Below are 25465 nucleotides of genomic sequence, written 5' to 3'. Positions count from 1 at the left end.
CTACATTCAGTATTATGGAAAATAACCATCCTGACAGAAATTAAAAGCAATAATTTGATCACATAACTGTACGAGTAAATAATAATAATAATAATAATAATGACTATGCACCCGTTTGTAAGGAAGGTTGTAAATTAACTAATTTCTCTGCCCAAAGCTGTCACGTCACGTGACAAAAGAACGAACGACTCAAACCCGAAGACTCGGGAGGTGAACTAATCAATTCTCTTTCCGGCTCTGACTGCATAGATTAGTGTATGAGGCTGTCACGTGATGAACGAACGACTCAAACCCGAAGACTCGAAACAGGTGAACTAATTCCAGTACAGAACCTATAGGATGTTGCGCATGCGCGACTGAACGAATCACTCCCTGAGACGACTCGTTCTTCCCGAGTCACATTAAAGATTCGTTCAAGAACGACCCATCACTACTGCAAAGTGCGAAACACCAAAAATGTTACTAATAAAATACTCAATAACTTTACAATAACACATTGTAGCGTCACCAAATTCAGTTCACACATCACTGCTCTCCTGCTGGTTATACTACAGCACTTATTTTGAAAATAATTGCTTTTGGATCATTTTTATTTTATTTATTTATCCTTTTAAATATTCAATAAGTTCACTGCTATTGGACATAATAGTCCAATAGCAGTGTATTTGAAATATTCCAAAAATATATCATGTGTAAGTAAATGCAGCCCATAAGGACAGTTGCAATATTTATTAAAAATGTAATAATAAAAAACATTACATAACATCATATTGCAATTCCTTTATTTTATTTGTGAACAGACAAAAGGTAAATTGGTTAAACTTTTAAATTTGTTAAATTGGCCGTATAAAGACAAATACTATTGTTACGTCTCCCTAATTATTTGGCGTCTAGGGATTTTAGGAGGTAACACAAGACCATTAATACATAAAATATATTAAGCTAAAACACTTTTCCCTGCTATGGAAGTGCGGTGTGTGCATTTAAAAAAACAGACAGAGGCAACCCGGAATTAAAGTTCTGCATTTTAGTAGAAAAATCCATTCAATATTACAAAGCTCCCAACAATAATAATAATAATAACAACAACAACAACAACAACAACAACAACAACAACAATATAAACTAATAACCCAACATACCTTCCAAAACCAACAAATATCTATTTACAAATTATGTACAAATAATGAATTAAAGACAACCAAAGTGAGGGACAAGAGCGATGCTAAAGAAAAGAAAACAACAAAACATAATCACTCTAACTAACACCGATCAAAACTAAGCTAAACCATAAGAATTAAAGAAAATAACATCTTCAGCGTAGAACGCCACTAACTACGCTGACTGACAAACATAAATACAAAATTTGGCATCCGCTCATAAACTAGTGTGTTTAGACAACTTTACCCTGCGTGTAATAAGATGTAAGTCACGTGACATGCTGAACTGGTCCCATCACTATGTGTCGAAACGGGACTTAAACTCGGAAAACACCGAGAGTCGAGTCACAGCGTAAACGCAGTTAAATAACCGATGAACAGTAATGATCCACAGGAGAAAACTCAAACACACAATAACTCAATTTCAGAAAAACAACAACAAAACAGGGAGCAAACACAAAAGTAATCGCAGGAGAGCAACCAAATGAAAAGCAAACGCCCCTCCCGAACTCGCGTCACATCCGGGTCTTTATAAGCGCCCACTGACATCTCATTGGTCCTCAAAAGGTGACGTAGAATTGATGACTGACGGACGCATGGTCCAATCACAGGTCCTACGAGGTAAGAGGGAAAAGAGAGAAAGACAAAGGAGAAAACACCCCTCCCAGAACAATACAGGACGTAACACTATAGTACAAGAACAAGTAACGACCACGTTTTGGTTAATTATTAGGCCTACAAAAAATTTGAACAACAAAATATTTTGAATGAAAATCTAGACTGAAAATTTAATGCACTACTTCCGTGAACACCTGAACTAAACTGTGTGTGTGTGTGTGTGTGTGTGTGTGTGTGTAAGGTAGTGTATGCGTGTGTGACAGAGAGAGGTTAAGAGAGAAAGAAATTAGTCCACATCAGACTGGCAGTTATGGCATGTATAATTGGCTCCCCCATCAGGACAGGCCTGGTGACCCATGCCTTGCATTGCCAGCACTGTACCCAAACCTCTCTTGGTTTCGAGTAACTCTGCAAACAAACAATGCAGAAGTCCTCTTCTTTGTCAGAGTCAGTGTCATTGTCTTTTTAGTTTTTTCCCCTGTTGTTTTGATTTTATTTTCATTTAAATTTCTCCTAGTTTTCTGGTGCTTCTTTTCCAATTCCAACAGGTGGAAGTGGTTGATCTACAACAGGTGGAGACAGGAGAGCCGCAGACGGCATAGGTGGCACTGGTGGATCTGCAGGAGGTGCAGGCGGTCCAGATGGAACTGGTGGAGCTGCAGTAGATGGAGGAGGACGGTCCGTCACCAAAGATGGTGCAAAGTCAATATCTTGGAAGACCTCACGATTAAATGGCCAAATGCCAGTGCACCTAAAACCTGACTGCACATTTGCTGGTGTTGCTGCCAAAGGGAGGGCCAAACTAACAATGCCAGGAATGTCATAAATTGACATTGTCATGCCTGGCTCTTCATCCACAAGTCACAGAAGTCCAGTGGCTGAAGTTTGTGAGAGCAGTGAGGTGGAAAGGAAAGCAAGACAATTCCATTGTCTCTGCAGAAATGTATTCCTCTCAGAGACAGATGGGATGAGTGGTTGTCCAGTATTAGCAGGACTTTAGCATCCACTGAGGACTTTGTGTGGTGTTGGAAGTGTTTCAGGAAAACAATAAAGTCCTCCTCCAGCCATCACGAATAAAATGTTGTTTAAAATGGACACGAGGGAATTCAAAGTGGGGTGGGATCGTATTCCCCAGTGCATTGACTGCACAAGCAAGGGTCACAAGTGTCCCTCTTTCTGCTGATGTGGATGACCCAACCTGTCTAACGCCACGCCTGGCAACAATATTTCCTGGGTTTTGGACTGTTGTAACCCCTGTTTCATCCATGCTCCACACATCTTTGGCATGAAATTGTGCTTATCTAACACTTTACCTTGATTGTCAAAAAACTGGAAAACATTATGTCTATTAAAACTTGTGGCTCTGGATAAACTGGTAGGTTGTGGGCTCCGTATGGAAAGACAGGGCTGCCTCTTCATAAAACCCAAGAACCATAGCTGGCCATGGAGTTGTCATTCCATTTTTCAGGGTAATTACAGTTATAATGAACAGCCAGCTGGAAAGCAAAATGACGAACCTGAAAAATTGAAGAAATATATGAAAACCTAAACAGTGTTTATGGTTTAATATATTCTCTCAATTTCTTTTTACTTCACTGTCTGATTCTCCCAACTAGTCTTCCTTCCTCTGTTTTACTCTGATAGACAACCTCTTTCAACACTTTCTTGTTTACATAATATGCTTTTTTTATACCTTCCTCTTGCTTACCTCTTTGGTGTTTAGGCCATAGAATAGACCAGCTGCAGTTTTTATTTCCTGCTGATTTCAGAACAGATAGAGGGACACCCCTATCTGTTGTGCGTTTCCTCTCTCGTGGCATACTGTAAACAAAGAAAAAATACAGACTACATTGTGGCCTAGTTTGAGAGTATGTACTTTAAAAAGGAGGGATACCTGGATATTGAAAGGGATATTTATTAATCCATGAAATTACAAGTGTATCATGTTAATATGATAAGCTTTTACATCAATGTTGTGATAAGGGACTGTTGAAACTTGCTATGCTAGCTAGAGACAATAGCTTTAACACTTGATAGCTATGCCTATTAGAAGCTAAAAAAAACACTGATTTAAATTATGGAAATGTCCATTTTTCTGTCCCTAGCCTTTACAGAAATATTACACTTGAAAAACACTTTACGGTTACAATTTCTTCATATTTTAAAATGAAACAATATGTTATTTGAACAACTACACCTTCTTGAGCCATCAATGTGGCAATATGTGTTTTTTAATTAATTATAAAGAATTCTAAGCACCACAAAACTGCTTGTCCCCACAGCCATGTGCTTTATTTTGAGGAAATAAAAATCACACTGATGACATCACTTCCTCCTTCCTATTTCCTGAAGATCTATAAAAAAGGCCCATGATAAGTCCACTGTTTCTTTTCAGTTATCAGAAATGTTCTCATTTATCTCATGATTTCATATGAAGCTTTTAGTTGACGTCACTGGTATGACCTACTTTATTGATAGGGAATTGTAAAAACAAACAAAAAAACTATAATACAAATGGATTAAACTACTTAATTTAGTGAGTATACCATGATTGACAACATGTGGCTTGATACCTTGCAGCAGACATTTTATAAAATACATTTTTATGAAAATTGTCACTGGTGTTACTGTCACTGGTGTTACCTTCCTTATGGATAATGTAGTATCAGGTTAACTACGAGGTAGGAACCTTGTGTTGGTGTTTGTGTGAGGGGGGATCATTAAAGCCGTGGGTTCAATGGACGTACTGTGTGGTCATTGTGTTGAGCCTCCTATAAAGGTTATTGTGTACCTATAAACCACATAACATGGTGTCAGACGTAAAGCACTTTATCTAGACAGACGTCTACAAATAACGCAGGACGCCGTCAAGTTTTTTTTTTCTCTCTCTTCGCCGATTACCGAAAGTTTGGGACTAACGCTAAAGCTAGCGAGCTCACTGATGGCGACATGAATCAGTTTCAAGTTTCTCCACCAGACAAGTTCACATTCAAAGCCGAAGACTGGACTAAGTGGATTAAAAGCTTCGACAGATTCCGCATCGCATCTGGATTGGAGACGCAAGCGGACGAAAATCAAGTGAATGCACTGATTTACACAATGGGGGAGGAGGCGGAGGATATATTGGTTTCCCTGCACCTCAGCCCAGAAGAAGCGAGTGAGTACGACACAGTTAAGATGAAGTTGGATGCTCACTTTGTAACACGCAGAAATGTGATCTTCGAGAGGGCAAAGTTTAATCAGAGGCAGCAAGAGATGGGTGAGTCGGCTGACAGCTTTCACACAGAGCTGCACTGCCTAGCGGAGCACTGCGGATACGGGCTCTGCATGACGAAATGGTGAGAGATAGACTTGTTGTGGGTCTGAGAGATAAACGCTTGTCAGAACAGCTACAACTCGATCCTGAACTGACTCTTGAGAAAGCATTAACAGAGCTCGACAAAGCGAGCAGGTAAAGAAGCAACAAGAAATGTTAAAATGAACTTTAAAGCAGATATTTCCAACGCTCAGCTTGACAGCATGCACGCTGCAGCGCCGATAGCGCACGCTCAAAGCAACCCAAGCCGCAACACAAGCAAATAGATAAAACCAAGAAGGAAAGACAGGCTCAATGTGGAAGATGTGGTGATTCAAGATGGCATAGCCTACAACAGTGTCCAGCTAGGGAGGTAATATGTAATAACTGCAGAAAAAAGGGACATTACGCCAGAGTGTGCAAAACTAAAAGAATGTGTGAAATGCATGTAGCTACAGTGGTTGAGGACACTGGTGAGGAAGTTGCATTTCTGGGTTCACTGTCAGTGGACACAAATGGCAGCCCATGGATGACAGACATACATGTGGAGGATCTCAATGCACGCTTTAAAATTGACACTGGCGCAGATGTCACCGCTATACCTGAAATGCTGTATAACCAGGGCCAGTTCAGCAGGCTGGAGAAACCAACGAGGGTTCTGCTGGGGCCAGGTGGGACTCGTCTGAATGTGAAGGGCAAGTTCACAGCCACTCTCAGTAAGAACAGTAAAAGCACTAAAGAGGAAATATACGTTGTGGAGGGGCTGTGCACACCACTGCTAGGCGGGCTTGCTGCAGTGGCACTGCAGTTGGTCGCCAGAATAAATAACATTAGCCTGGACTCCAAAGAGACAGTGAAAAGGGAGTTCCCAAAGCTTTTCTGTGGATTAGGAAAAATGGAGGGCGAGTACAACATAGTACTGAAACCAGGGGCTCAGCCTTTCTCTCTCAACTCCCAGACGCATCTCCCTCCCACTCCTGCCAAAGGTTAGAGAGGAGCTGGACCGTATGGAGCAGCAGGGAGTTATTTCAAAGGTGGAGGGGCCGACTGAATGGTGTGCGCCTATGGTGGTGGTGCCGAAACGCACAGGCAAGGTGAGAATATGCACCGATCTCACAGAGCTGAACAAATCAGTTATGAGAGAGAAGCACCCCCTCCCCTCAGTTGAACACACTCTAGGACAGCTTGCTGGGGCCAAAGTGTTTTCAAAGCTAGACGCCAACGCAGGCTTTTGGCAGATTCCACTGTCCAAGGAGTCATCTCTGCTTACCACTTTCATAACTCTGTTCGGGAGGTATTGTTACAATCGCCTGTGCTTTGGGATCTCGTCAGCACCAGAACACTTCCAGAAGCGCATGTCACGCATCCTGGAGGGCCTGGTCGGTGTTCTGTGTCAGATGGATGATGTGCTCATTTGGGGAGCCACACAGACGGAGCATGATGAGAGACTGTGGAGAGTACTGTCACGACTACAGGAGGCGGGAGTGACGCTCAATGACAAGTGTGAGTTTTCTAAGAACAAGATAAAGTTCCTGGGGCAGGTCATTGAGGCATCAGGCGTCAGCGCTGATCCTGATAAAGTGAGCGCTGTTAAAGCCATGCCAGCACCCAGTAACGTCAGCGAGGTGAGACGCTTCCTGGGGATGACAAACCACCTGGGGAAGTTCCTGCCTCATTTGGCTGAGAGAACACGACCACTCAGAGACCTGCTGAAAAAGTCCAGTATGTGGGCCTGGGGGCCGCAACAACAGCAGGCCTTCAAGAACATCAAAGCAGAACTGACGACACCCCCAGGGCTTGCTTTGTATGACCCTAACGCTGAAACGCGTGTCTCCGCTGACTCTTCTTCATATGGGATGGGCGCCGTTCTTCTCCAGCGGCAAACAGACACAGAGTGGAAACCTGTGGCGTATGCCTCGAGAGCCCTCAGCAACACTGAGCAGCGTTACGCCCAGATCGAGAAGGAGGCGCTAGCATCAACATGGGCCTGCGAGAGGTTCGCAGAGTTCCTCATTGGGAAGAGTTTTCACATTGAAACCGACCACAAGCCCCTGATTCCTCTACTAGGCTCAAAGAGCTTAGATGAACTTCCTCCACGCATACAGCATCTGCGCATGCGATTAATGCGGTTTGCCTACACCATATCACATGTGGCTGGCAAAGACATTGCAACTGCGGATGTGCTGTCCCGAGCTCCTGTCAGTCACACTGCAGAAGGATTGCAGGAGGAGGAAATCACTCTATGTCGACTCCGTCGTAGCGAATCTCCCAGCTACAGAAAAGAGGTTAAGGGAAATTCAGAGACACCAGGACGACGACCCCACAATCCAGCACTTAAAGAAATTCTGTGTCGAAGGATGGCCAGATAAATTTTCCATTAACAAAGTGTTCCAGCCGTATCTGCCATTTTCAGGTGTGCTCACAATTCAAGATGGTCTACTATTGTATGGCAGCAGGATAGTCATCCCAGCATCACTCAGGGCAGACATCCTGTCCAAGCTGCACGAGGGCCATCTGGGAATAACAAAATGCAGAGAACGAGCTAAGCATTCAGTGTGGTGGCCAGGGCTCAGCAGAGAGCTGACAAACATGATAGAGAAATGTGATGTGTGTAGCCGAGAGAGAGTAAATTTCAAAGAAACGATGATGCCTACTGAGTTCCCGCCAAGACCATGGTCCACTGTAGGAGCAGATTTGTTCCACATAGACAACAGACAATACCTGGTCATTGTGGACTATTTCTCCAGATATTTTGAAGTAGCCAAACTGACATCCACCACATCTGGAGCTGTAGTTGATCACTTCAAGTCTATTTTTGCACGTCATGGTATACCTGAAGTGGTCCGCTCAGACAACGGCCCACAGTTTGCCTCCGAGATCTTCAGACAGTTTGCACAGGATTGGGGCTTTAGTCATGTGACATCCAGTCCCCATTTCCCACAGAGCAACGGGGAGGCGGAGCGTGCTGTGAGGACAGTCAAAAGTCTCCTCAAGAAATCCAGCGACCCTTATCTTGCCCTGATGGCTTATCGAGCTGCTCCCCTGGCGAACGGATACAGTCCCACTGAGCTTCTAATGGGAAGGAAAATAAGAACGCCAGTTCCTGTCATTCCATCCAAGCTTAACCCAGGGTGCGCAGACATGGACAACCTGAAAAGGACAGAACTAAGGTACAGACAAAAACTGCGACAGAATTATGACCGAAGACACAGAGCACGCGACTTGCCATACCTTCGCCCTGGTGATCATGTGTGGGTCAAAGATACAGTGGACAGAGGCACTGTGGTGTCTACTGCCGGGACACCAAGGTCATACATCATTGAGACGCCTGGGGGCACTCTGCGAAGAAACAGATACCATCTTTCGCCAACCCCTGTGGCTCCTGGAGAACCTGCCAACTCAACTGAGCCAGCACCAGAGAGCACGGTTCCTGACGCCACAAACACTCCTGCCACACCAGGAATACAGAGTGTAGCCAGTCGGCAGACTCCAGCGTGTGAGAGACGTTTCCCAGCCCGAATAAGGAATCCTCCATCTTACTTGAAAGACTTTGTTTGTTCTTAGGAATGGCACCTGAGTTATGGGGGAGGGCAAGGAGTAGTTGATTGTCGCCAATTTATGTTGTTGATTAAGTGTTTACAGAAGCACATGTTCAAAGTGCATCATAGCTGAACAGTATGGTAAAAGTTGAGAATTATAATTGTGTGTTATTACTGTTACTGATCTTGATCACATTTTAATGATTATATTTAATCATTGGATATATATTGCAGTATAAGAAGTAATCGAAAGAGCCTTCTGTTACAGTTTAGAAATGCTCTTAATGTTATTCTTCCATCTGCTCAAGATTATCCTTTGTTTAGAAAGGGGGATGTAGTATCAGATTAACTACGAGGTAGGAACCTTGTGTTGGTGTTTGTGTGAGGGGGGATCATTAAAGCCGTGGGTTCAATGGACGTACTGTGTGGTCATTGTGTTGAGCCTCCTATAAAGGTTATTGTGTACCTATAAACCACATAACAGATAACACCAGTGAAGATCAGTATATCAGGTCTAATGTATGTCCCTGGTCTTACTGTCACTGGTGTTATGGTGTTACTGTCACTGGTGTTACCTTCCTTATGGATAACACCAGTGACGATCAGTATGTCAGGTCCAATGTATGTCCCTGGTGTTACTGTCACTGGTGTTACCTTCCTTATGGATAACACCAGTGAAGATCAGTATATCAGGTCTTATGTATGTCACTGGTGTTACTGTCACTGGTGTTACCTTCCTTATGGATAACACCAGTGAAGATCAGTATATCAGGTCTTATGTATGTCACTGGTGTTACTGTCACTGGTGTTACCTTCCTTATGAATAACACCAGTGAAGGTCAGTATATCAGGTCTTATGTATGTCACTGGTGTTACTGTGCTGTGTTACTGTTTTAATGTAGGGTACAACGGGGTTAAAGGCGCCCTGGGGTAAAAGGCGCCTTTGATATTATTTTCATCTGAACCACTAGACGCCAAAAACATGGCTTAGCATTTTCCAAAACATTCTCTTTTCAAGATGCATGCAAGGCAAGGCAAGGCAAGTTTATTTATATAGCACATTTCATACACAGTGGTAATTCAAAGTGCTTTACATAAAAGGAAGTGAAACAGTCATTAAAAATAATAATAACAAGAAATTAAAAATAATAGTAATTACAACAATAAAAACAAAGTGATTTAAAAATTGATTTAAAAAGAATTTAAAACATTTAAGAATAGAAAGTGATAATACATAGTGCAATTAGTTTGGACGTAGCACAGTGCTCATTCAACAAATGCACAGCTAAACAGATGAGTTTTGAGTCTGGATTTAAATGTGGCTAATGTTATAGCACATCTGATCTCTTCTGGAAGTTGGTTCCAATTGCGGGCTGTATAATAGCTAAAAGCAGACTCCCCTTGTTTTGTGTAAACCCTTGGTATTTCTAACTGACTCGATCCTAATGATCTGAGTGGTCTGTTAGGTTTATATTCAGTGAGCATGTCTCCAATGTGTAATATTTTATGTTTTTTAAAATGTTGTAGATTTAAGTAGCGAATGAGAATCACTAAAATTAATGCATATATTTTGAGACAAAGGTCTTCTTTATGATTTTCAGTTTTGTTTAAGATAATTAAAGCAACAGTTTTTAAATAACGAAAGAATATGTAAAAGTATGGTATTTGGGGTAAAAGGCGCCCCTGCTCTTGGGGCACAGTAATTAACATGATAATTAATAGATGGCTGACTTTTCCGTTTGTTGATAACATGGTTAGATTCAGATGTTAAATATCATATATTATGTTGGGTGTCCATATTAGAGATAATCACCATGTTTAAAATGAAACCATCATATTTAAAAACATAATATTAATCATATCATATAATAAAATATCATTTGTTGTTACTACTGTAAATATATATTCAATTATTATTGGATCTCCTTCAATACTTTCAGAATTTTCAATTATTAAAATGATTTTGATTCTGTATTTTAAAATATATTTTTTATATTAACATATTTTAATGACAGTATATTTACTGAACAAAAATTATTTTATTTTTCAAAATAAGCAGAAAATAGTACAAACTTTGTGATTCAAAGTGATTGAACAAGTGTTAACTTAGACATTATTTAAAAAAACATTATTTTAGCTGAAGTATTTGTATCAATACTGTGGGCCTTTTACCCCGTGTGGCCTTTTTTTAGAGTGGCCTTTTATTGTGGCCAGCCTAAGGCACACATTTATGTGCAATAATCATGCTGTCTAATCAGCATCTTGATATGCCACACCTGTGAGGTGGATGGAGTATCTCGGCAAAGGAGAAGTGCTCACTAACACAGATTTAGACAGATTTGTGAACAATATTTCAGAGAAATAGGCCTTTTGTGTACATAGAAAAAGTCTTAGATCTTTGAGTTCAGCTCATGAAAAATGGGGGTAAAAACAAAAGTGTTGCGTTTATAATTTTGTTCAGTGTACTTGGAGAAAATAATGAGTGAGAGCCCGAGCCAGTCCAGCGTCAGAGAGTCCACAAATCTTTTTACAGCGTTGCTGGCAGGGCGGCCAGTGTGAATTTTGACGCTCTCGCCAGCGGCGGTGTGAACGCACAGATAGGTATTGCAAGGAGAAGGTGACTTTTCAGGATATTACCCCATGTCCCCACTTTTCAAAATGCTTAAATCACACAGAATGGAGTGTATTGAAAATCTGAAATTGCACAAAGTTTCCTGTAAGGGGTAGGGTTAGGTGTAGGGTTGGTGTAGGGCAATACCACTTACAGTTTGTACAGTATAAAAACCATTACGCCTATGGGATGTCCCCACTTTTCACAGAAACAAACGTGTGTGTGTGTGTGTGTGTGGGTGGGTGTTTGTGTGTGTATCAGTGTTTATCTGAAGCTGTTGGACCGGTCTTCAATCAATGAGGATATTTTCACACAGAATCTTGTTTGGGTGTTAAAAATGGTTACGTTCAAACACAAACTTGTTAAAGTTGAACTTTATGTAAATTAGAACAGCAACACAATGCTGAGACTGTTATTAAAGTAGAATCTAAGAAGAAGAATCTAAGGCCACAAACACCATAAAATAGCCCATAAAGCTTCTTCTGAAGCCATAATTCACTTACAGTGTTTGAATTCCACATCATGATGTCCCTACATTTCAACATACACTTAATTTAGATAAAGTATGCTAGCTTTTAAAATAAAAATTGGCTACTACAACAGCTACTAAGAACATCTTTGTCTTACCATCATTTAAAGGTTTTATAAATGAATATATTTAAAGGAATACAACTTTGTGATATTTCACATCATATTCTCTCTATTCCGTGATGGTTCATGAGTGAGCAGCATCTGGGGGTTCAATCTCAATGAGGTATGAAGTCAAAAGGCACTTCCTGTAAATAAGTTCAATTAAAACAATTTCTCGTTTTTCTTACCTGTATTTTCTCTTCTAGCTTCTAGTTACCTCAGACTGAAATTTGGCATTGTGGTTCTGTGAGTATTGTTGTGATTTCTATGATAAATAGTTTGTGATGTTCCCCGTTTGTGGACTGCTTTGGTTTGAAGCCTCTGCTAAATGACTAAATGAAAAATTAATTTCAAGTTTTGTTCTTTATTTCAGATTTAGAGCTTGTAGACTGGGGTACCAATGACAGCACCCTCTGTGGCTGATATAACAGGAACCTCTGGCAGCGGGACAGACGATTTATAGCATTTGAACCCTGAGCCCTTGGGTCTGGAAAGACACAGCAGCGAGCCTGGAGACCAAGGTCGCTCAGACTGGTATCTCTGGGACTGAGATGGTCTTGGGTCTTTGACTCATTGGGCCAGCCATGACCAGGACAGATGGTTTTGAGAGAGAGAGATCTCTGGACAGCCATGACAAGAACCTCTAAACTGGCAGTGGCAGGAATCTCTTTAGTAGCTGTGGCTTGCTTGATGACAGAGAATGGGAGCTCTTCATTGTGTAAGTGAAGACAGAGAGTTCTGGTATTTAGACAGCGGAGGCAGGAACCTCAGGAATGGAGTGGCCATGATGGGACAAACAAAAAGGGGCAACCAAAAGAAGTATGTACATATATACAATATGTACACATCCCTCCGGAAGCAGTACCGCCAGACGCAAATACTGCTTCCTCAAGCCAAGGCGCAAGACGCTACACAAGGCTTGCTCGCCCCGCAAGACGCAAAGGCGAGAGAAGGGATGGAAGCGTCTCCCGCTGCAGCCCACAAGACGCAAAGCTGCATGAGAGACGCCAACTGGAGTGGTCCTATAAGACGACCTGAAACAAAACAGAAAAAGAACAGGTTTGACCTTTTGGTTCCTTCCCATGAGTAATTAATTATTTTTAGCTGATCTTTGGTTCACTACCTTAAACCAGTTGTGGGACATGATTTGCCCCAGACCAAGTCGCCGGATTGGCTTCACATGGAGGAGAACCCCGAGGAGGTCACAGCATTCTGTGCAGGAAGACGGGAAATACATTATTTTATTACCTTACACTTCACAGCTGCTCTATTTGATCATGTTATTCTAAGCTGTAAGATGTTTTGTATGATTCTGAATTATTAATTTTTTTGTGATGAAGATCTCACCTTTTGACAGGCCGGGTTTGGACCACTGCTTGTACTGCAGCAGGAACAGGTCATAGTCACTAGGGAAGTGTCCACACAACAATGTGAACATCACTATCCCTAGTTACCAGACTGTCGCCGGCCAGCCGCAGTACTCTCCCCTGCTGTAGTACTCTGGAGGGGAGTACGCTGCTGTGCCTGGAGGAGAGCGGAGTTTGTGTGATGTGTAAGTTTGCATTAACGCAGCATGATTGTTCTGTATCTATTAGGAAGAAATGAATTATATCATACATACCATGGTACGACTTGTACGGTGAACTCCCCAGAATGTCCCCGCATCCGAAGTCAATCAGCTTGACTTCGGATGTCTCCCTGTTTATCAGAAGGTTCTCCAGTTTGACGTCACGGTGGAACACTCTGCGGAGGCAGCACATGTGTGAAGCGTGAGCCGCCTGCCACATGATCTTCTGTGTTGTTTCTTCATCAACGCTTCCACTGTGACGCCTGATGAACTCCACCAGATTCTCACAGGGAGAGGGACATTCCAGGACCATGACAAAGTGGTCAGGGTGGTCCGTCCAGTCCAGCAGCCTGATGATTTCTGGCACTCTGTGACCTTTGTTCGCCAGGATGGTGAGGGCGATCTCTTTCGGAAGGGGGTTTGGATGATCAGGCTAGAAGACAGACAGTTCTTATGATGGTTACATGAAGGTGGTTTCCCAAATAGAGACTTAACCTAATGTTAATAACTTAATGGTAATATGAGATGTTTCATATTGTTTATATAGTGCAATATACTTACAATGAAAATACATTCTGTTTGCTGAGTCTTCATAACATATTTCAAAGCCACCTGATGAACAAAGCAAAAAAATTTACTTAAGAAACGCAAAGTGGGCTAAGAATACAGGATGAGGATAAGACAGGACAAACATTTGCTGGCTTGATAATGCGTTATTTATATCAACTTACTTTAAGATCATCATCCAAACGTCTCCCTTCATACACCACGCCGAATCCACCTTTCCCCAGCTGATCACAAATGGTGTAGCGGCTGAAGATGTAGTCTATGAAAAGATAAAATAACATGGAATTGTGATGTGTCATGCAGTATTCTATCTAAAACTTATTCAAAACTAATTTTCATGTAATTAGACATTTTAATGACTTAATATTTATAGTTTTAACATATATTAGTGCATATAGACATGTAACAGTTATGTTTTTACCATATCATGGAATAGAGATCTAATCATGGCCTTGACGTAGATTTTGATATAATATGTGCTGATATGATGCATTTTTGATATTGTGTTTGATGGTATTAGTATTTATATGATCAAAGTAGAGCTGTTTAAAAACAAAAGACATTCTCATGGTTGTATCATGTACCATCACTACTTCTTCCTGCCCATGCCACCTTCCTCTTCTCTCCCTCATCCTGCTGCTGCTCCTCCTCTCTCTGACCTGAGCTGCTCTCTGGAGGCTGTTTTTTGGCAGCTCTGAAGAAAGAGCGCAACCTCCGCCACCACTTCTTGCTCTTTCTTTTCTCCTTCACTCTCTCTGCCTCCTTCCTCTCCTTCGCCTCCTCCTCCTCTCCTCCTCCTCTCCTCCTCCTCCTCCTCCTCCTGCTCCCTCTCCTACTCCTCCTCCTCCCTCTCCTCCTCCTCCTCCTCCTATTCCTTCCTCTCCTCCTCCTCCTCCTCCTTCCTCTCCTCCTCCTCCTCCTCCTCCTCCTTCCTCTCCTCCTCCTCCTCCTCCTCCTCCTCCTCCTCCTCCTCCTCCAGCACCAGCAGGGGTCTCATCGCGGGGATGAGGGTGTTGAACCGCCGTGTTGGTGATGGGTTTTGGGGGTGTACTAAGATGTTGATCGTACACCTCGCCAACCGTCATCGGACTCACTTTAGTACCTCGCTGTCCCATCGCTGTGAAAACTCACTGACCACTACAACAAACCCACAAAGAATGTAAGAATGTCCCGCGCTTTATATACTCCGAGAGTTCTATTCGAACGCGCTCTGTATGGCGTCATAAGGCTTTGAGCGCCTCAGAACTTTCTTAATGATTCCCGTTCAGCCCCATCAATAAAACATGATTGAAAATAAATACATTAAAAATGTATTAAATTATTTTTTTTATTCAAATGTATTTATAATGTATGTGTAAGCCTATAGGATTTTAAACAAATGTGTAGCCTATTATTAATGCTTAAAAATAGGTTTAAAATTTTAAAATAAAGGCAAATTTGCAATACATTTTGCTAATATGTTAAACAAAAGAAAATAAATTGTTGCTGTACGATTTCATTGTTGATAGTAGGCTAGTGCTTGTTAATATTTTTGTCTATATTTGGTATAAAAGACTAATGAATGCCAATGACTTTTAGTTTGGTAACTTATCTAATGCAGTGATATTCCTATATTGTTTAAGTATCGAAATATTGTTTGGGATCTGTATGAAAACGCAAAATCTCATATGTCTTCATATCTTTGTTTAGCTGTCAGTGTATTTGTGATGTTGTTAGTTTCTCCAGTAGAGGGTGTCTAATGTTCAGATTTGATTGCAGTCTGTTGGAATCTAACCTTCATTTCGCGCGCAAAAGATATTAAATTAGGAAAAAGTAATTAACAATACAATAAAACATTTTTAACGTAAATGATTATCGTTAATGGAAGAATCTGCTATATACTTAGAAGCTGCATAGAAAATTAGTTTGGTTTAAAAATCTTAGCATTATTCGCTCTTACACGAACTTAATATTCATGAGCCTTAATTTAAATCGCGTGACGCGTCAGAACAACGCAGAGTTAACGGTTTCTGATGCTGCGGCGGAGTTTAACGACAGAAATCGTCTCTGTCTCTCTCAAACATTGATTTGCTCATTAAATTAGTCTTTCTTTGACGATTTGACACAGATTCAAAGGCAGCAGTTTTTCTTATTTTCACTTTTGAAGTAAGTTAGGTCTTCTAGTCATTTCCTTCAACGGAGCGCGGTCTTCTCTCTGAGGAAAATGTAGGCCCTAGCGTTACCCGGTAAGTTATGAGTTCATTTGTTTACTTTGTTTCCTAAATGTTTATTATTTTTCCATATGTGTAGACCCGAGATGTTAACACACAGACAAGTTGGTCGCAAATTATTTCAGTGTTACTGTAATTAAGGTGGATTTTAAACGAAAGGATGTTCTTCCTATTTGGAAGTGTATTTTTCATAAATGTCACATGAAGCAAGTTGTCACATGTCCTGTTCTCCTTTACAAAACTTTAATTATAGTCTAAATATAATACGTTTATGTTCTTATGATAATGTAGAGAGTCTAATAAAAAGTTGTATGAGATATATTTGTGATGTTTTCTTCTGTATTTGTGGTGTTGTTCTGCTGTGTTTGTGATGTTGTTGTGTTGGTTTGTGTGACTCAGTGCCTCTGAAGAGCATCTCAGTGGAGGTTCTGGTTCAGGATCATGTAGCCACAGTCTCCTCCACTCTGCAGTATGTGAATGAGGAAGAGCGCCCCCTGGAGGCCTTGTTCGTCCTCCCTCTGCCTGCTGATGCTGCTGTCTGCCACTTCAGTGCCAAGATCGGAGAGCCGAAATGTTGGCTATCATGAAAAGTATGAACGGCGGCAATACCGGCGTATTTAAGAAGAATAGTGTATGCAGCTCCACACACCCACATGAAAACAGCAGCGCAAACAGTGTTTATATAGACTTATCAGCAACATATCAGATGAATGCCGTGAGCAGAGGACGGGAGCGCCGGAGTTTATGGCTGATAGAATAATTAATTCTGCTCATAGCTTGTCTTGAAAAACGGAGACAGTTTGACGTTCGTCGTAGGAGAAGTCACACTGCAGGACTGTGCGCCAAATCTTCTGACACTGCCAGAATTTCGTCGGAGGTGAAATTTGATCGCAACAGCCATTAATCGGCTGTCGGAGAACATGTCAAACCAGTGATCAAAGACTACAGATTTTAGCCTAGGATTATAGGAATCTTTTAGGATTTTCAAAATTTGTCTCAGACGACCAAATTGTGGCCAAAATCGCACAGTGTGAGCCGGGATGAACAGGGTGTTCAACAGCCTATAGAAAGATAATAAATAACACATTCATAACACATGCATAATAATTGCTGCAATAAAATGTGTATGCTTTTATAAATGTGTATGCTATTATAATATTTTTCACAAATAAAAAAATAGTCAAAATCATTAATAAAAAAGAAGTAACCAGCAGTGCATTCTGTAAATTGTGTTATCTGGTAAATCTGTACTCACTGGTAATAATGTTTTCTCAAATAAAGACCAAGTAACGGCAATTTTGCATGCATAACACAGTGAATGTGACATGAATATGACAAAGTGGCCAACTAAATGTAGCACAAATTAGTTTGTCGCTTTGAGTGTCCATTGATAGCAGAACTGTCCTGTTGACATTCAGTTCACATGGACAGACAGAATACATGCATTTATACTAATACTTTTACATAGTTTTTACTTTCTTTTTTAACAGTTCTGTCAAATAATTTATTAGACAGTAAACTAATGAAGACTGAGAGTGGGAGCTCCTTTGTTCCTGGTGTTCTTCTGACAATTATTGGCCAAACAGAAAAGTGTATCATCTGATAACGATATTTAAAAATGTGTATATATTATTAATAAACAATTCACTAGCCAATAGCAATCTCTAATGTGTCTGTAAGGGGTTGTATGTTTTTAAAAAACAAATTTTGTGTGTATTTTCATGATTACAGGCTTTATGCCACAAGGGTACCAAAACTTTATTTATTTATGTCTGATATAAACTATTGCGTTCTCTTCAGCTGTTCATCTTCACTGATGGAGAGGTGGGAAACACTAAAGAGGTGCTGGATCTGGTGAAAAGTCACGCTCACTCTCACAGGTAAAGGGTGGGTTTGATCTGTCCATCATTCATATCTTCATCACTAACAGTAACAGAGTTTATTGTGTCTTCAGGTGTTTCTCATTCGGGATTGGTGAGGGTGCGAGTGCCGCCCTCATCACAGGAATGGCCAGGGAGGGATCTGGTCACGCTCAGTTCATCACAGACAGCGACCGTATGCAGCCCAAAGTAAAGCTCTCCACTGGATTTCACAGACACAAATGTTTCCTGGTCAAATGTCTCAATGGTTTCTCTTTCTCTTCAAACTATATCAGGTGATGCAGTCGCTCAGGTTTGCGCTGCAGCCCGCTGTGGTTAATATCTCTGTGGATTGGATCCTTCCAGACGGTGTTACTGTTGACACACTGTCTCCACCCATCAGTGTGCTCTTCCAGGGTCAAAGGACACTCATTTATGCCCAACTTAAAGGAGAGGTGAGATAATGTAGCATGTGTTTCTTTAATGACAATTAAAGACCAGTGTCTTTCATTTAGATCATAAAAATCTGCCTTTTTTCTCTCTCATAGAGTTCAGGAGGCTCTGAGGGAACAGTGTCAGTCAAATACAGTCTTAAAGATCAACCAGTAACAAACCAGCTCCACTTCTGCCTCAAACCAACTGAAGAAACAGGGTAACACATAGAAACACATTGAATTGGAGTGACATCAACTGTTTGTTTTTCGAATTCAACACATTTCCTCCATGTTTTTGCAGGTTGTCCATTCACCGGCTGGCGGCTCGGACCCTGATCCGTTCTCTGGAGCAGGAGGAGAGGTCCGGTGCTGCAGGTGTTGAGGGCATCAGGAGCAGGATTGTGGAGCTCAGTGTTCAGGCAGGAGTGAGCAGTGTTCATACAGCCTTCATTGCTGTGAATAAAGACAGCAGACAGACTGTGAAAGGACCCCTGCTGCAGAGAAGAGTGCCGACATACGGTTAGTGCAAGCATTGTGTGTGTATACATCTTTTTTAGTGTCAGTTGACTATTTGATGTTTACATGTGTTCACCTCAAGATGTTAAAACAAATGTTTTTCAGATTCGTATGAGGCATGTTGCCTGATGGAAGCATGTAAGACAAACAACTGTCTATTATTTGTATAATGATACAAACTACAGGCCGGGACACACCAAGCCAATAGTCACTTAGTCAGCTGTCGGGCCGTTGGTGAGCATCTGTCAGGCTAGTTTGTTTGTGTTCTACACGTCTGCTCTCATCAGCCTCACATCGGCAGCAGTTTGCCCGATTCAGCTTGTTGAATCAGCATCAGAGCCATCTGTGAGAGTGAGAAATCTGATTGGATGAGCAGCAGTTTAGCAAACGAGTCAGTGCACAAGAATTAAAGCAAAGGTGATGAAAACAAGCCAGTAAATCAAGATGACTGAATATTTTCACAACAACATGAGCCGTTTAAAATGAAGAAACTCATCAACATAACTCCAAAATGGTACGAAAGCGCTGCTTTGTTTAATTGTTTACTTGCATAATATGCAAGTTTGTAGTCAGCTGTAGTCTGTGCAGTGTTGGCTTAATGTGTCCTGGCCTTACCAATGAAAGGTTAACTAAACTGAGGCTAAAGTTTGGCTCATGAATATTAATTAGGTTATATTCAGAAATGCCTCGCAGACTTTTGAGCAAAGTGGAATTCCCACCGGAAACCTTCCAGGCATCTTCCATAGTTTTATTCTTGCTTGAGTAACAGAATTCAGACATTAGAAGTTTTTTATTGAAGCTCTTTTAAAATTTTCGAGTCTTGAAATGTTATACACACATCTTTCTGGTAAAAGAATGCAATTTGTGACTATTTTTCATAACCAATTTGTGTATAAACATAATTAGTACATTATTAAAGTATCCTCAGTGATTGAAGCCCAGTCCAACAGTAATCACAGATAGACAAAGAAAAACTGAAAGCAGTTTTATTTAAAACAGTTTTAGTTTTTAAATCTGATTTAAAATACTTTCAATTCAATTTCCATATAAATGATTAGATCTTGGAAAGACAAAAAATTATTTGGTCTTCTGACGAATCAGAAACACCAAATCTGACAAAACACTCACAAAATATGAAAATAAAAAAAAACATCACTTGTCTGATTTTTCAGGCGGTCGTATTTACTATGTTTACCATGGTAATATGTGCATAGTCTTTTGCATTGCATATTTCTGCTTTGTTGATAATCTACATCGGATCTCACACAGAAGTTATTTCAAACACCCGCTGCAGTCTGAAAGTGTGTTTTGAGCTAAAATTATTCTACAAGTCTTTAATGTTTATATTAGCTGGTAACTATGTGAAATGATCCGCGGCGCTGACGCTCTTCAGATGCAGAAAAACTCAGACAGTCCCGCTTGTTTACTTCGAACCGGAAGACGATCCCACTTTTGACACAAGTAGGAAACTTGTGGATATGAGATATATTTATGATGTTTTCTTCTGTATTTGTTAGTTGTTCTGCTTTGTTTGTGATGTTGTTGTGTTGGTTTGTGTGACTCAGTGCCTCTGAAGAGCATCTCAGTGGAGGTTCTGGTTCAGGATCATGTAGCCACAGTCTCCTCCACTCTGCAGTATGTGAATGAGGAAGAGCGCCCCCTGGAGGCCTTGTTCGTCCTCCCTCTGCCTGCTGATGCTGCTGTCTGCCACTTCAGTGCCAAGATCGGAGAGCAGGAGATTGTGGCAGAGGTGCAGGACAGAGAAACCGTGAGTCCAGATACAAACCCACAGAACATTTATTTAGATATTCATGCTACACATCACCATTTAACAAAACACTGACTTCTTCAGATTCCCAGAGTCTCTTTGGTCACCTGACAACCGAGCAGGACATTCCCCTCACACACACACTGAGACAGATCGCCACTGAAATGCGCACACACACACACACACACACACACTCTCTCTCTCTCAAATCATCAGTGTGCATCAAAGAACTGAAGCTATTTGCTCAAACATCTCTTGATCAGTGGCGGAGCCAGAGGGATGTCCAGGGTGGCACTGGACACCCCTGACATCTGATCGGCCACCCTGGGTGCCACCCCAATAATTAATATTCTACTATTTCATTTTCTTTGTTTAATCATACTGAAATAAGTGTTTAGCCTCGAACTCAAGGATGCGACGTGTCTGGTGTTCCACATTGCGCTTCGTCTTGTCCATTTCCAGCACCACTCGTTTATTTTCTTACGGAGTGAAAAACATCGCAGAGCAGAGAGGACACAGACAACGAGCTGACGAAATATTTTATTATTATTATCATCAATATTTAAAACAGTTGAGTAAAATTGTTTCAGGATTCTTTTAATGAATAGAAAAATCAAAAGATTAGCATTTATCTGAAATAAAAAGCTTTTGTAACATTATATACTACACCATTCAAAAGCTAGGAGTCAGTATAATTAGTTATTATTTATTTTTTTTGGGGGGGGGGGATTATAGAAATGAATACTTTTATTAAGCAAGGGTGATTTAAATTGATCAAAAGTGATGATAAAAGACATTTATAATGTTGCAAAAGATTTCTATTTCAGATAAATGCTGTTTTTCTGAACTTTCTATTCATCAAAGAAACCTGAAAAAATTCTACTGGGCTGTTTTCAACAATAATAATAATAATAATAAATGTTTTTTGAGCAGCAGAACAACATTACAAATACATCTCACACAGCTTTGATAAAAAAAAACACTTACATTATCATACAAACATGAACGTATAGATATATAATTAAAGTTTTGTGAACAAAAGAGAACGGGAAATGTGACATCTTGCTCCAAATGACATTTATAAAAAATACATTTCTCAATAGGAAAAATATCCTTTCGGTTAAAATCCACCTTAATTACAGTAATAATTAGATAAAGCCCTCGCGACTAACTTGCCTGTATAGAAACACCTCAGCTCCTCAAGTTTTAATTTAGGAAACAGTAAAAGTAAACAGGTGAACTCATACCTGGCACATTTTTCTCTGAGAGAAGACCGCAGTTCATCATTCTCGCGCTGTTTGAGGAAATGACTAGAAGAGCTACTTCAGAAGTGAAGGAAAGTGAAAATCAAACACTACTGCCTTTAACTCTGCTTCAAATATTCACAGACAGACTCATTTAACGAGCAAATCTATGTTGCAGAGTTTCTAGAGTTTGAGGAAGAGACGGGTTCTGTGGTGAACTCTCCGCGCGCAGCAGCATCAGTAAAGAGACCGTGATCTGTGTTGTGTTCTCACGCGTCACAATATTTAAACTGAGGTTTGGCTCATGAATATTAAGTTTAGTGTAGGAGCGAAAACGAATTTTCTATGCAGCTTCTAAATATGACTGATTCTTCCATTTAAGATAATCATGTACGTTAAAATAGTTTTATTGTATCCCTTTAATTACTTTTCCTAATTTTGCACGCGAAATGGAGTTTTACACCTTCAGATTCCAACAGAATGCAATCAAATCCGAAAATATTACACGTTGAATAGACGCCCTTAGACGGGAGAGAGGAGGAGGAGGTGAAGGAGAGGAAGGAGGCAAAGAGAGTGAAGGAGAAAAGAAAGAGCAAGAAGTGGTGGTGGAGGTTGCGCTCTTTCTTCAGAGCTGCCAAAAAACAGTCTCCAGAGAGCAGCTCAGGTCAGGAAGAGGAGGAGCAGCAGCAGGATGAGGGAGAGAAGAGGAAGGTGGCATGGGCAGGAAGAAGTAGTGATGGTACATGACACAACCATCTTATGAGAACACGTTTTTTTTTAACTAGAGTTCTACTTTGACCATGTAAAACTATCAGTACCCTCACACACAGTATCTAAAATTCACAACAGTGCATACAGGCATGATAAAATATTTATTCCATGACAGATTAAAAACATTACTGTTAAATGACTTTATGTACCAGGGCTCGCAAAATTTCAAAATCCCTGGTAGCCCTTCGGGCAGGTGCTCTTCAGATTTTGGTAGCCCGAAAATTAATTTAACTAGCCCGAATTAAAAAATTACCTTTTTTTTAATTTTTATTTTTAATTTTTTTAAATATTGAAAATCAGATAGGAGTTTAAATGTCAATCAAAAATATTTTCAATACACAAATATCAACAAATATGAAGGAAGGGATTTTATTTCACTATTTACAGGGTATCTGCAGAATTCAATTGCACTGTCTGTCTTCTAGCCTGATCATCCAAACCCCCTTCTGAAAGAGATCGCCCTCACCATCCTGGCGAACAAAGGTCACAGAGTGCCAGAGATCATCAGGCTGCTGGACTGGACGGACCACCCTGACCACTTTGTCATGGTCCTGGAATGTCCCTCTCCCTGTGAGAATCTGGTGGAGTTCATCAGGCGTCACGGTGGAAGCGTTGATGAAGAAACAACATAGAAGATCATGTGGCAGGCGGCTCACGCTTCACACATGTGCTGCCTCTGCAGAGTGTTCCACCGTGACGTCAAACTGGAGAACCTTCTGATAAACAGGGAGACATCCGAAGTCAAGCTGATTGACTTCACACAAACTCCGCTCTCCTCCAGGCACAGCAGCGTACTCCCCTCCAGAGTACTACAGCAGGGGAGAGTACGATGGCTGGCCGGCGACGGTCTGGTCACTAGGGATAGTGATGTTCACATTGTTGACGCATAGTGACTATGACCTGTTCCTGCTGCAGTACAAGCAGTGGTCCAAACCCGGCCTGTCAAAAGGTGAGATCTTCATCACACAAAAAAAAAAATAATAAAAGAATACTTCAGAATCGTACAAATATCTTACAGCTTAGAATAACATGATCAAATAGAGCAGCTGTGAAGTGTAAGGTAATAAAATAATGTATTTCCCGTCTTCCTGCACAGAATGCTGTGACCTCCTCGGGGTTCTCCTCCATGTGAAGCCAATCCGGAGACTTGGTCTGGAGTAAATCATGTCCCACAACTGGTTTAAGGTAGTGAACCTAAGATCAGCTAAAAGAATCAATAGCTCATGGGAAGGATCCAAAAGGTCAAACCTGTTCTTTTTCTGTTTTGTTTCAGGTCGTCTTATAGGACCACTCCAGTTGGCGTCTCTCATGCAGCTTTGCGTCTTGCGGGCTGCAGTGGGAGACGCTTCCATCCCTTCTCTCGCCTTTGCGTCTTACGGGGCGAGCAAGCCTTGTGTAGCGTCTTGCGCCTTGGCTTGAGGAAGCAGTATTTGCATCTGGTGGTACTGCTTCCGGAGGGATGTGTACATATTGTATGTACATACTTCTCTTGGTTGCCCCTTTTTGTTTGTCCCATCATGGCCACTCCATTCCTGAGGATCCTGCCTCCGCTGTCCAAATACCAGAGCTCTCAGTCTTCATCTCTACAATGAAGAGCTCCCATTCTCTGTCATCAAGCAAGCCACAGCTACTAAAGAGATTCCTGCCAGTTCAGAGGTTCTTGTCATGGCTGTCCAGAGATCTCTCTCTCTCTCAAAACCATCTGTCCTGGTCATGGCTCGCCCAATGATTCACAGACCCAAGACCATCTCAGTCCCAGAGATACCACTCTGAGCGACCTTGGTCTCCAGGCTCGCTGCCGTGTCTGTCCAGACCCAAGGGCTCAGGGCTCAAATGCTAGAAATCGTCTGTCCCAGCTCTACAAGCTCTAAATCTGAAATAAAGAACAAAACTTGAAATTAAGGTTTTCATTTAGTCATTTAGCAGAGGCTTCAATCCAAAGCAGTTCACAAATGGGGAACATCACAAACTATTTATCATAAAAATCTCAACAATACTCACAGAACCACAATGCCAAATTTCAGTCTGAGGTAAGTAGAAGCTAGAAGAGAAAATACAGCTAAGTAGAAAAGAGAAACTGTTTTAATTGAACTTATTTACAGGAAGTGCCTTTTGACTTCGTACCTCATTGAGATTGAACCCCCAGATGCTGCTCACTCATGAACCATCACGGAATAGAGAGAATATGATATGAAATATCACAAAGTTGTATTCCTTTAAATATATTCATATGTAAAACCCTTAAAAGATGGTAAGACAAAGACGTTCTTCTTTATTGATTTGTCCTGGTTATATCAATAGCTGTTGTAGAAGCCCATTTTAATTTTAAAAGCTAGCATACTTTATCGAAATGAAGTGTGTTGAAATGAAATGTAGGAACATCATGATAAGAAATTCAAACACTGTAAGTGAAACATATGGCTTCAGAAGAAGCTTTATGGCCTTAGATTCTTATTTTTTACTTTAATAACAGTCTCAGCATTGTGTTGCTGTTCTAATTTACATAAAGTTCAACTTTAACAAGTTTGTGTTTGAACATAACCATTTTTAACACCCAAACAGGATTCTGCTGCTGTATGAAAATATCCTCATTGATTGAAGACTGGTCCAACAGCTTCAGATAAACACTGATACACACACACACACACACACAACAACAACAACAATCTATAATAA

General features: G+C 41.0%; 1 protein-coding gene, 1 long non-coding RNA gene and 1 pseudogene across 9 annotated transcripts; 2 read left to right on the top strand and 1 right to left on the bottom strand.

Moving 5' to 3' along the window:
* The first annotated feature begins 1762 nt into the window (after positions 1-1762).
* On the top strand, positions 1763-3513 carry LOC131534849 (uncharacterized). Its single transcript, XR_009269441.1, has 3 exons — positions 1763-1864; positions 2020-2225; positions 2327-3513. It is a non-coding gene; the product is annotated as an uncharacterized LOC131534849 (long non-coding RNA).
* Positions 3514-12103: 8590 nt separating this feature from the next.
* LOC131534997 (serine/threonine-protein kinase pim-1-like) lies at positions 12104-15072 on the bottom strand (annotated as a pseudogene).
* Positions 13697-25227, top strand: LOC131534842 (von Willebrand factor A domain-containing protein 5A-like). 8 transcript variants are annotated; one of them, XR_009269440.1, is made up of 13 exons: positions 15950-16212; positions 16597-16787; positions 17998-18077; positions 18152-18266; positions 18353-18511; positions 18605-18708; positions 18792-19009; positions 19112-19144; positions 20572-20774; positions 23215-23738; positions 23886-23974; positions 24063-24819; positions 24892-25227. XR_009269440.1 is itself a non-coding variant. In XM_058767911.1 (11 exons), exons 4-11 carry the CDS (start codon positions 18204-18206, stop codon positions 23212-23214), a joined length of 1041 nt encoding a protein of 346 aa, XP_058623894.1. In that variant the 5' UTR covers positions 13697-13812; positions 16597-16787; positions 17998-18077; positions 18152-18203; the 3' UTR covers positions 23215-23357. The 8 variants fall into 8 exon arrangements, 6 of the variants coding, with proteins under 6 accessions (XP_058623894.1, XP_058623892.1, XP_058623893.1 ...); XR_009269439.1 differs by having other exon boundaries at positions 24063-25227; XM_058767911.1 differs by lacking the exons at positions 15950-16212; positions 23886-23974; positions 24063-24819; positions 24892-25227 and adding exons at positions 13697-13812; positions 22535-22757 and having other exon boundaries at positions 23177-23357.
* Positions 25228-25465: the final 238 nt, after the last annotated feature.

Source organism: Onychostoma macrolepis, chromosome 25, assembly GCF_012432095.1.
Source record: "Onychostoma macrolepis isolate SWU-2019 chromosome 25, ASM1243209v1, whole genome shotgun sequence".
In the NCBI taxonomy this organism is placed as follows: Eukaryota; Metazoa; Chordata; class Actinopteri; order Cypriniformes; family Cyprinidae; genus Onychostoma; species Onychostoma macrolepis.
This window is presented reverse-complemented; position numbering and strand designations above follow the sequence as displayed.

Bases quoted from the DNA above. Each gene is read 5' to 3' on its own strand.
- LOC131534842 (XM_058767911.1), top strand. From the start codon at position 18,204: ATGGCCAGGGAGGGATCTGGTCACGCTCAGTTCATCACAGACAGCGAC. The intron at 18,267-18,352 runs GTAAAGCTCTCC...AAACTATATCAG, and splicing joins GCGACCGTATGCAGCCCAAA to GTGATGCAGTCGCTCAGGTT. The intron at 22,758-23,176 runs GTACATGACACA...CACTATTTACAG, and splicing joins GGCAGGAAGAAGTAGTGATG to GGTATCTGCAGAATTCAATT.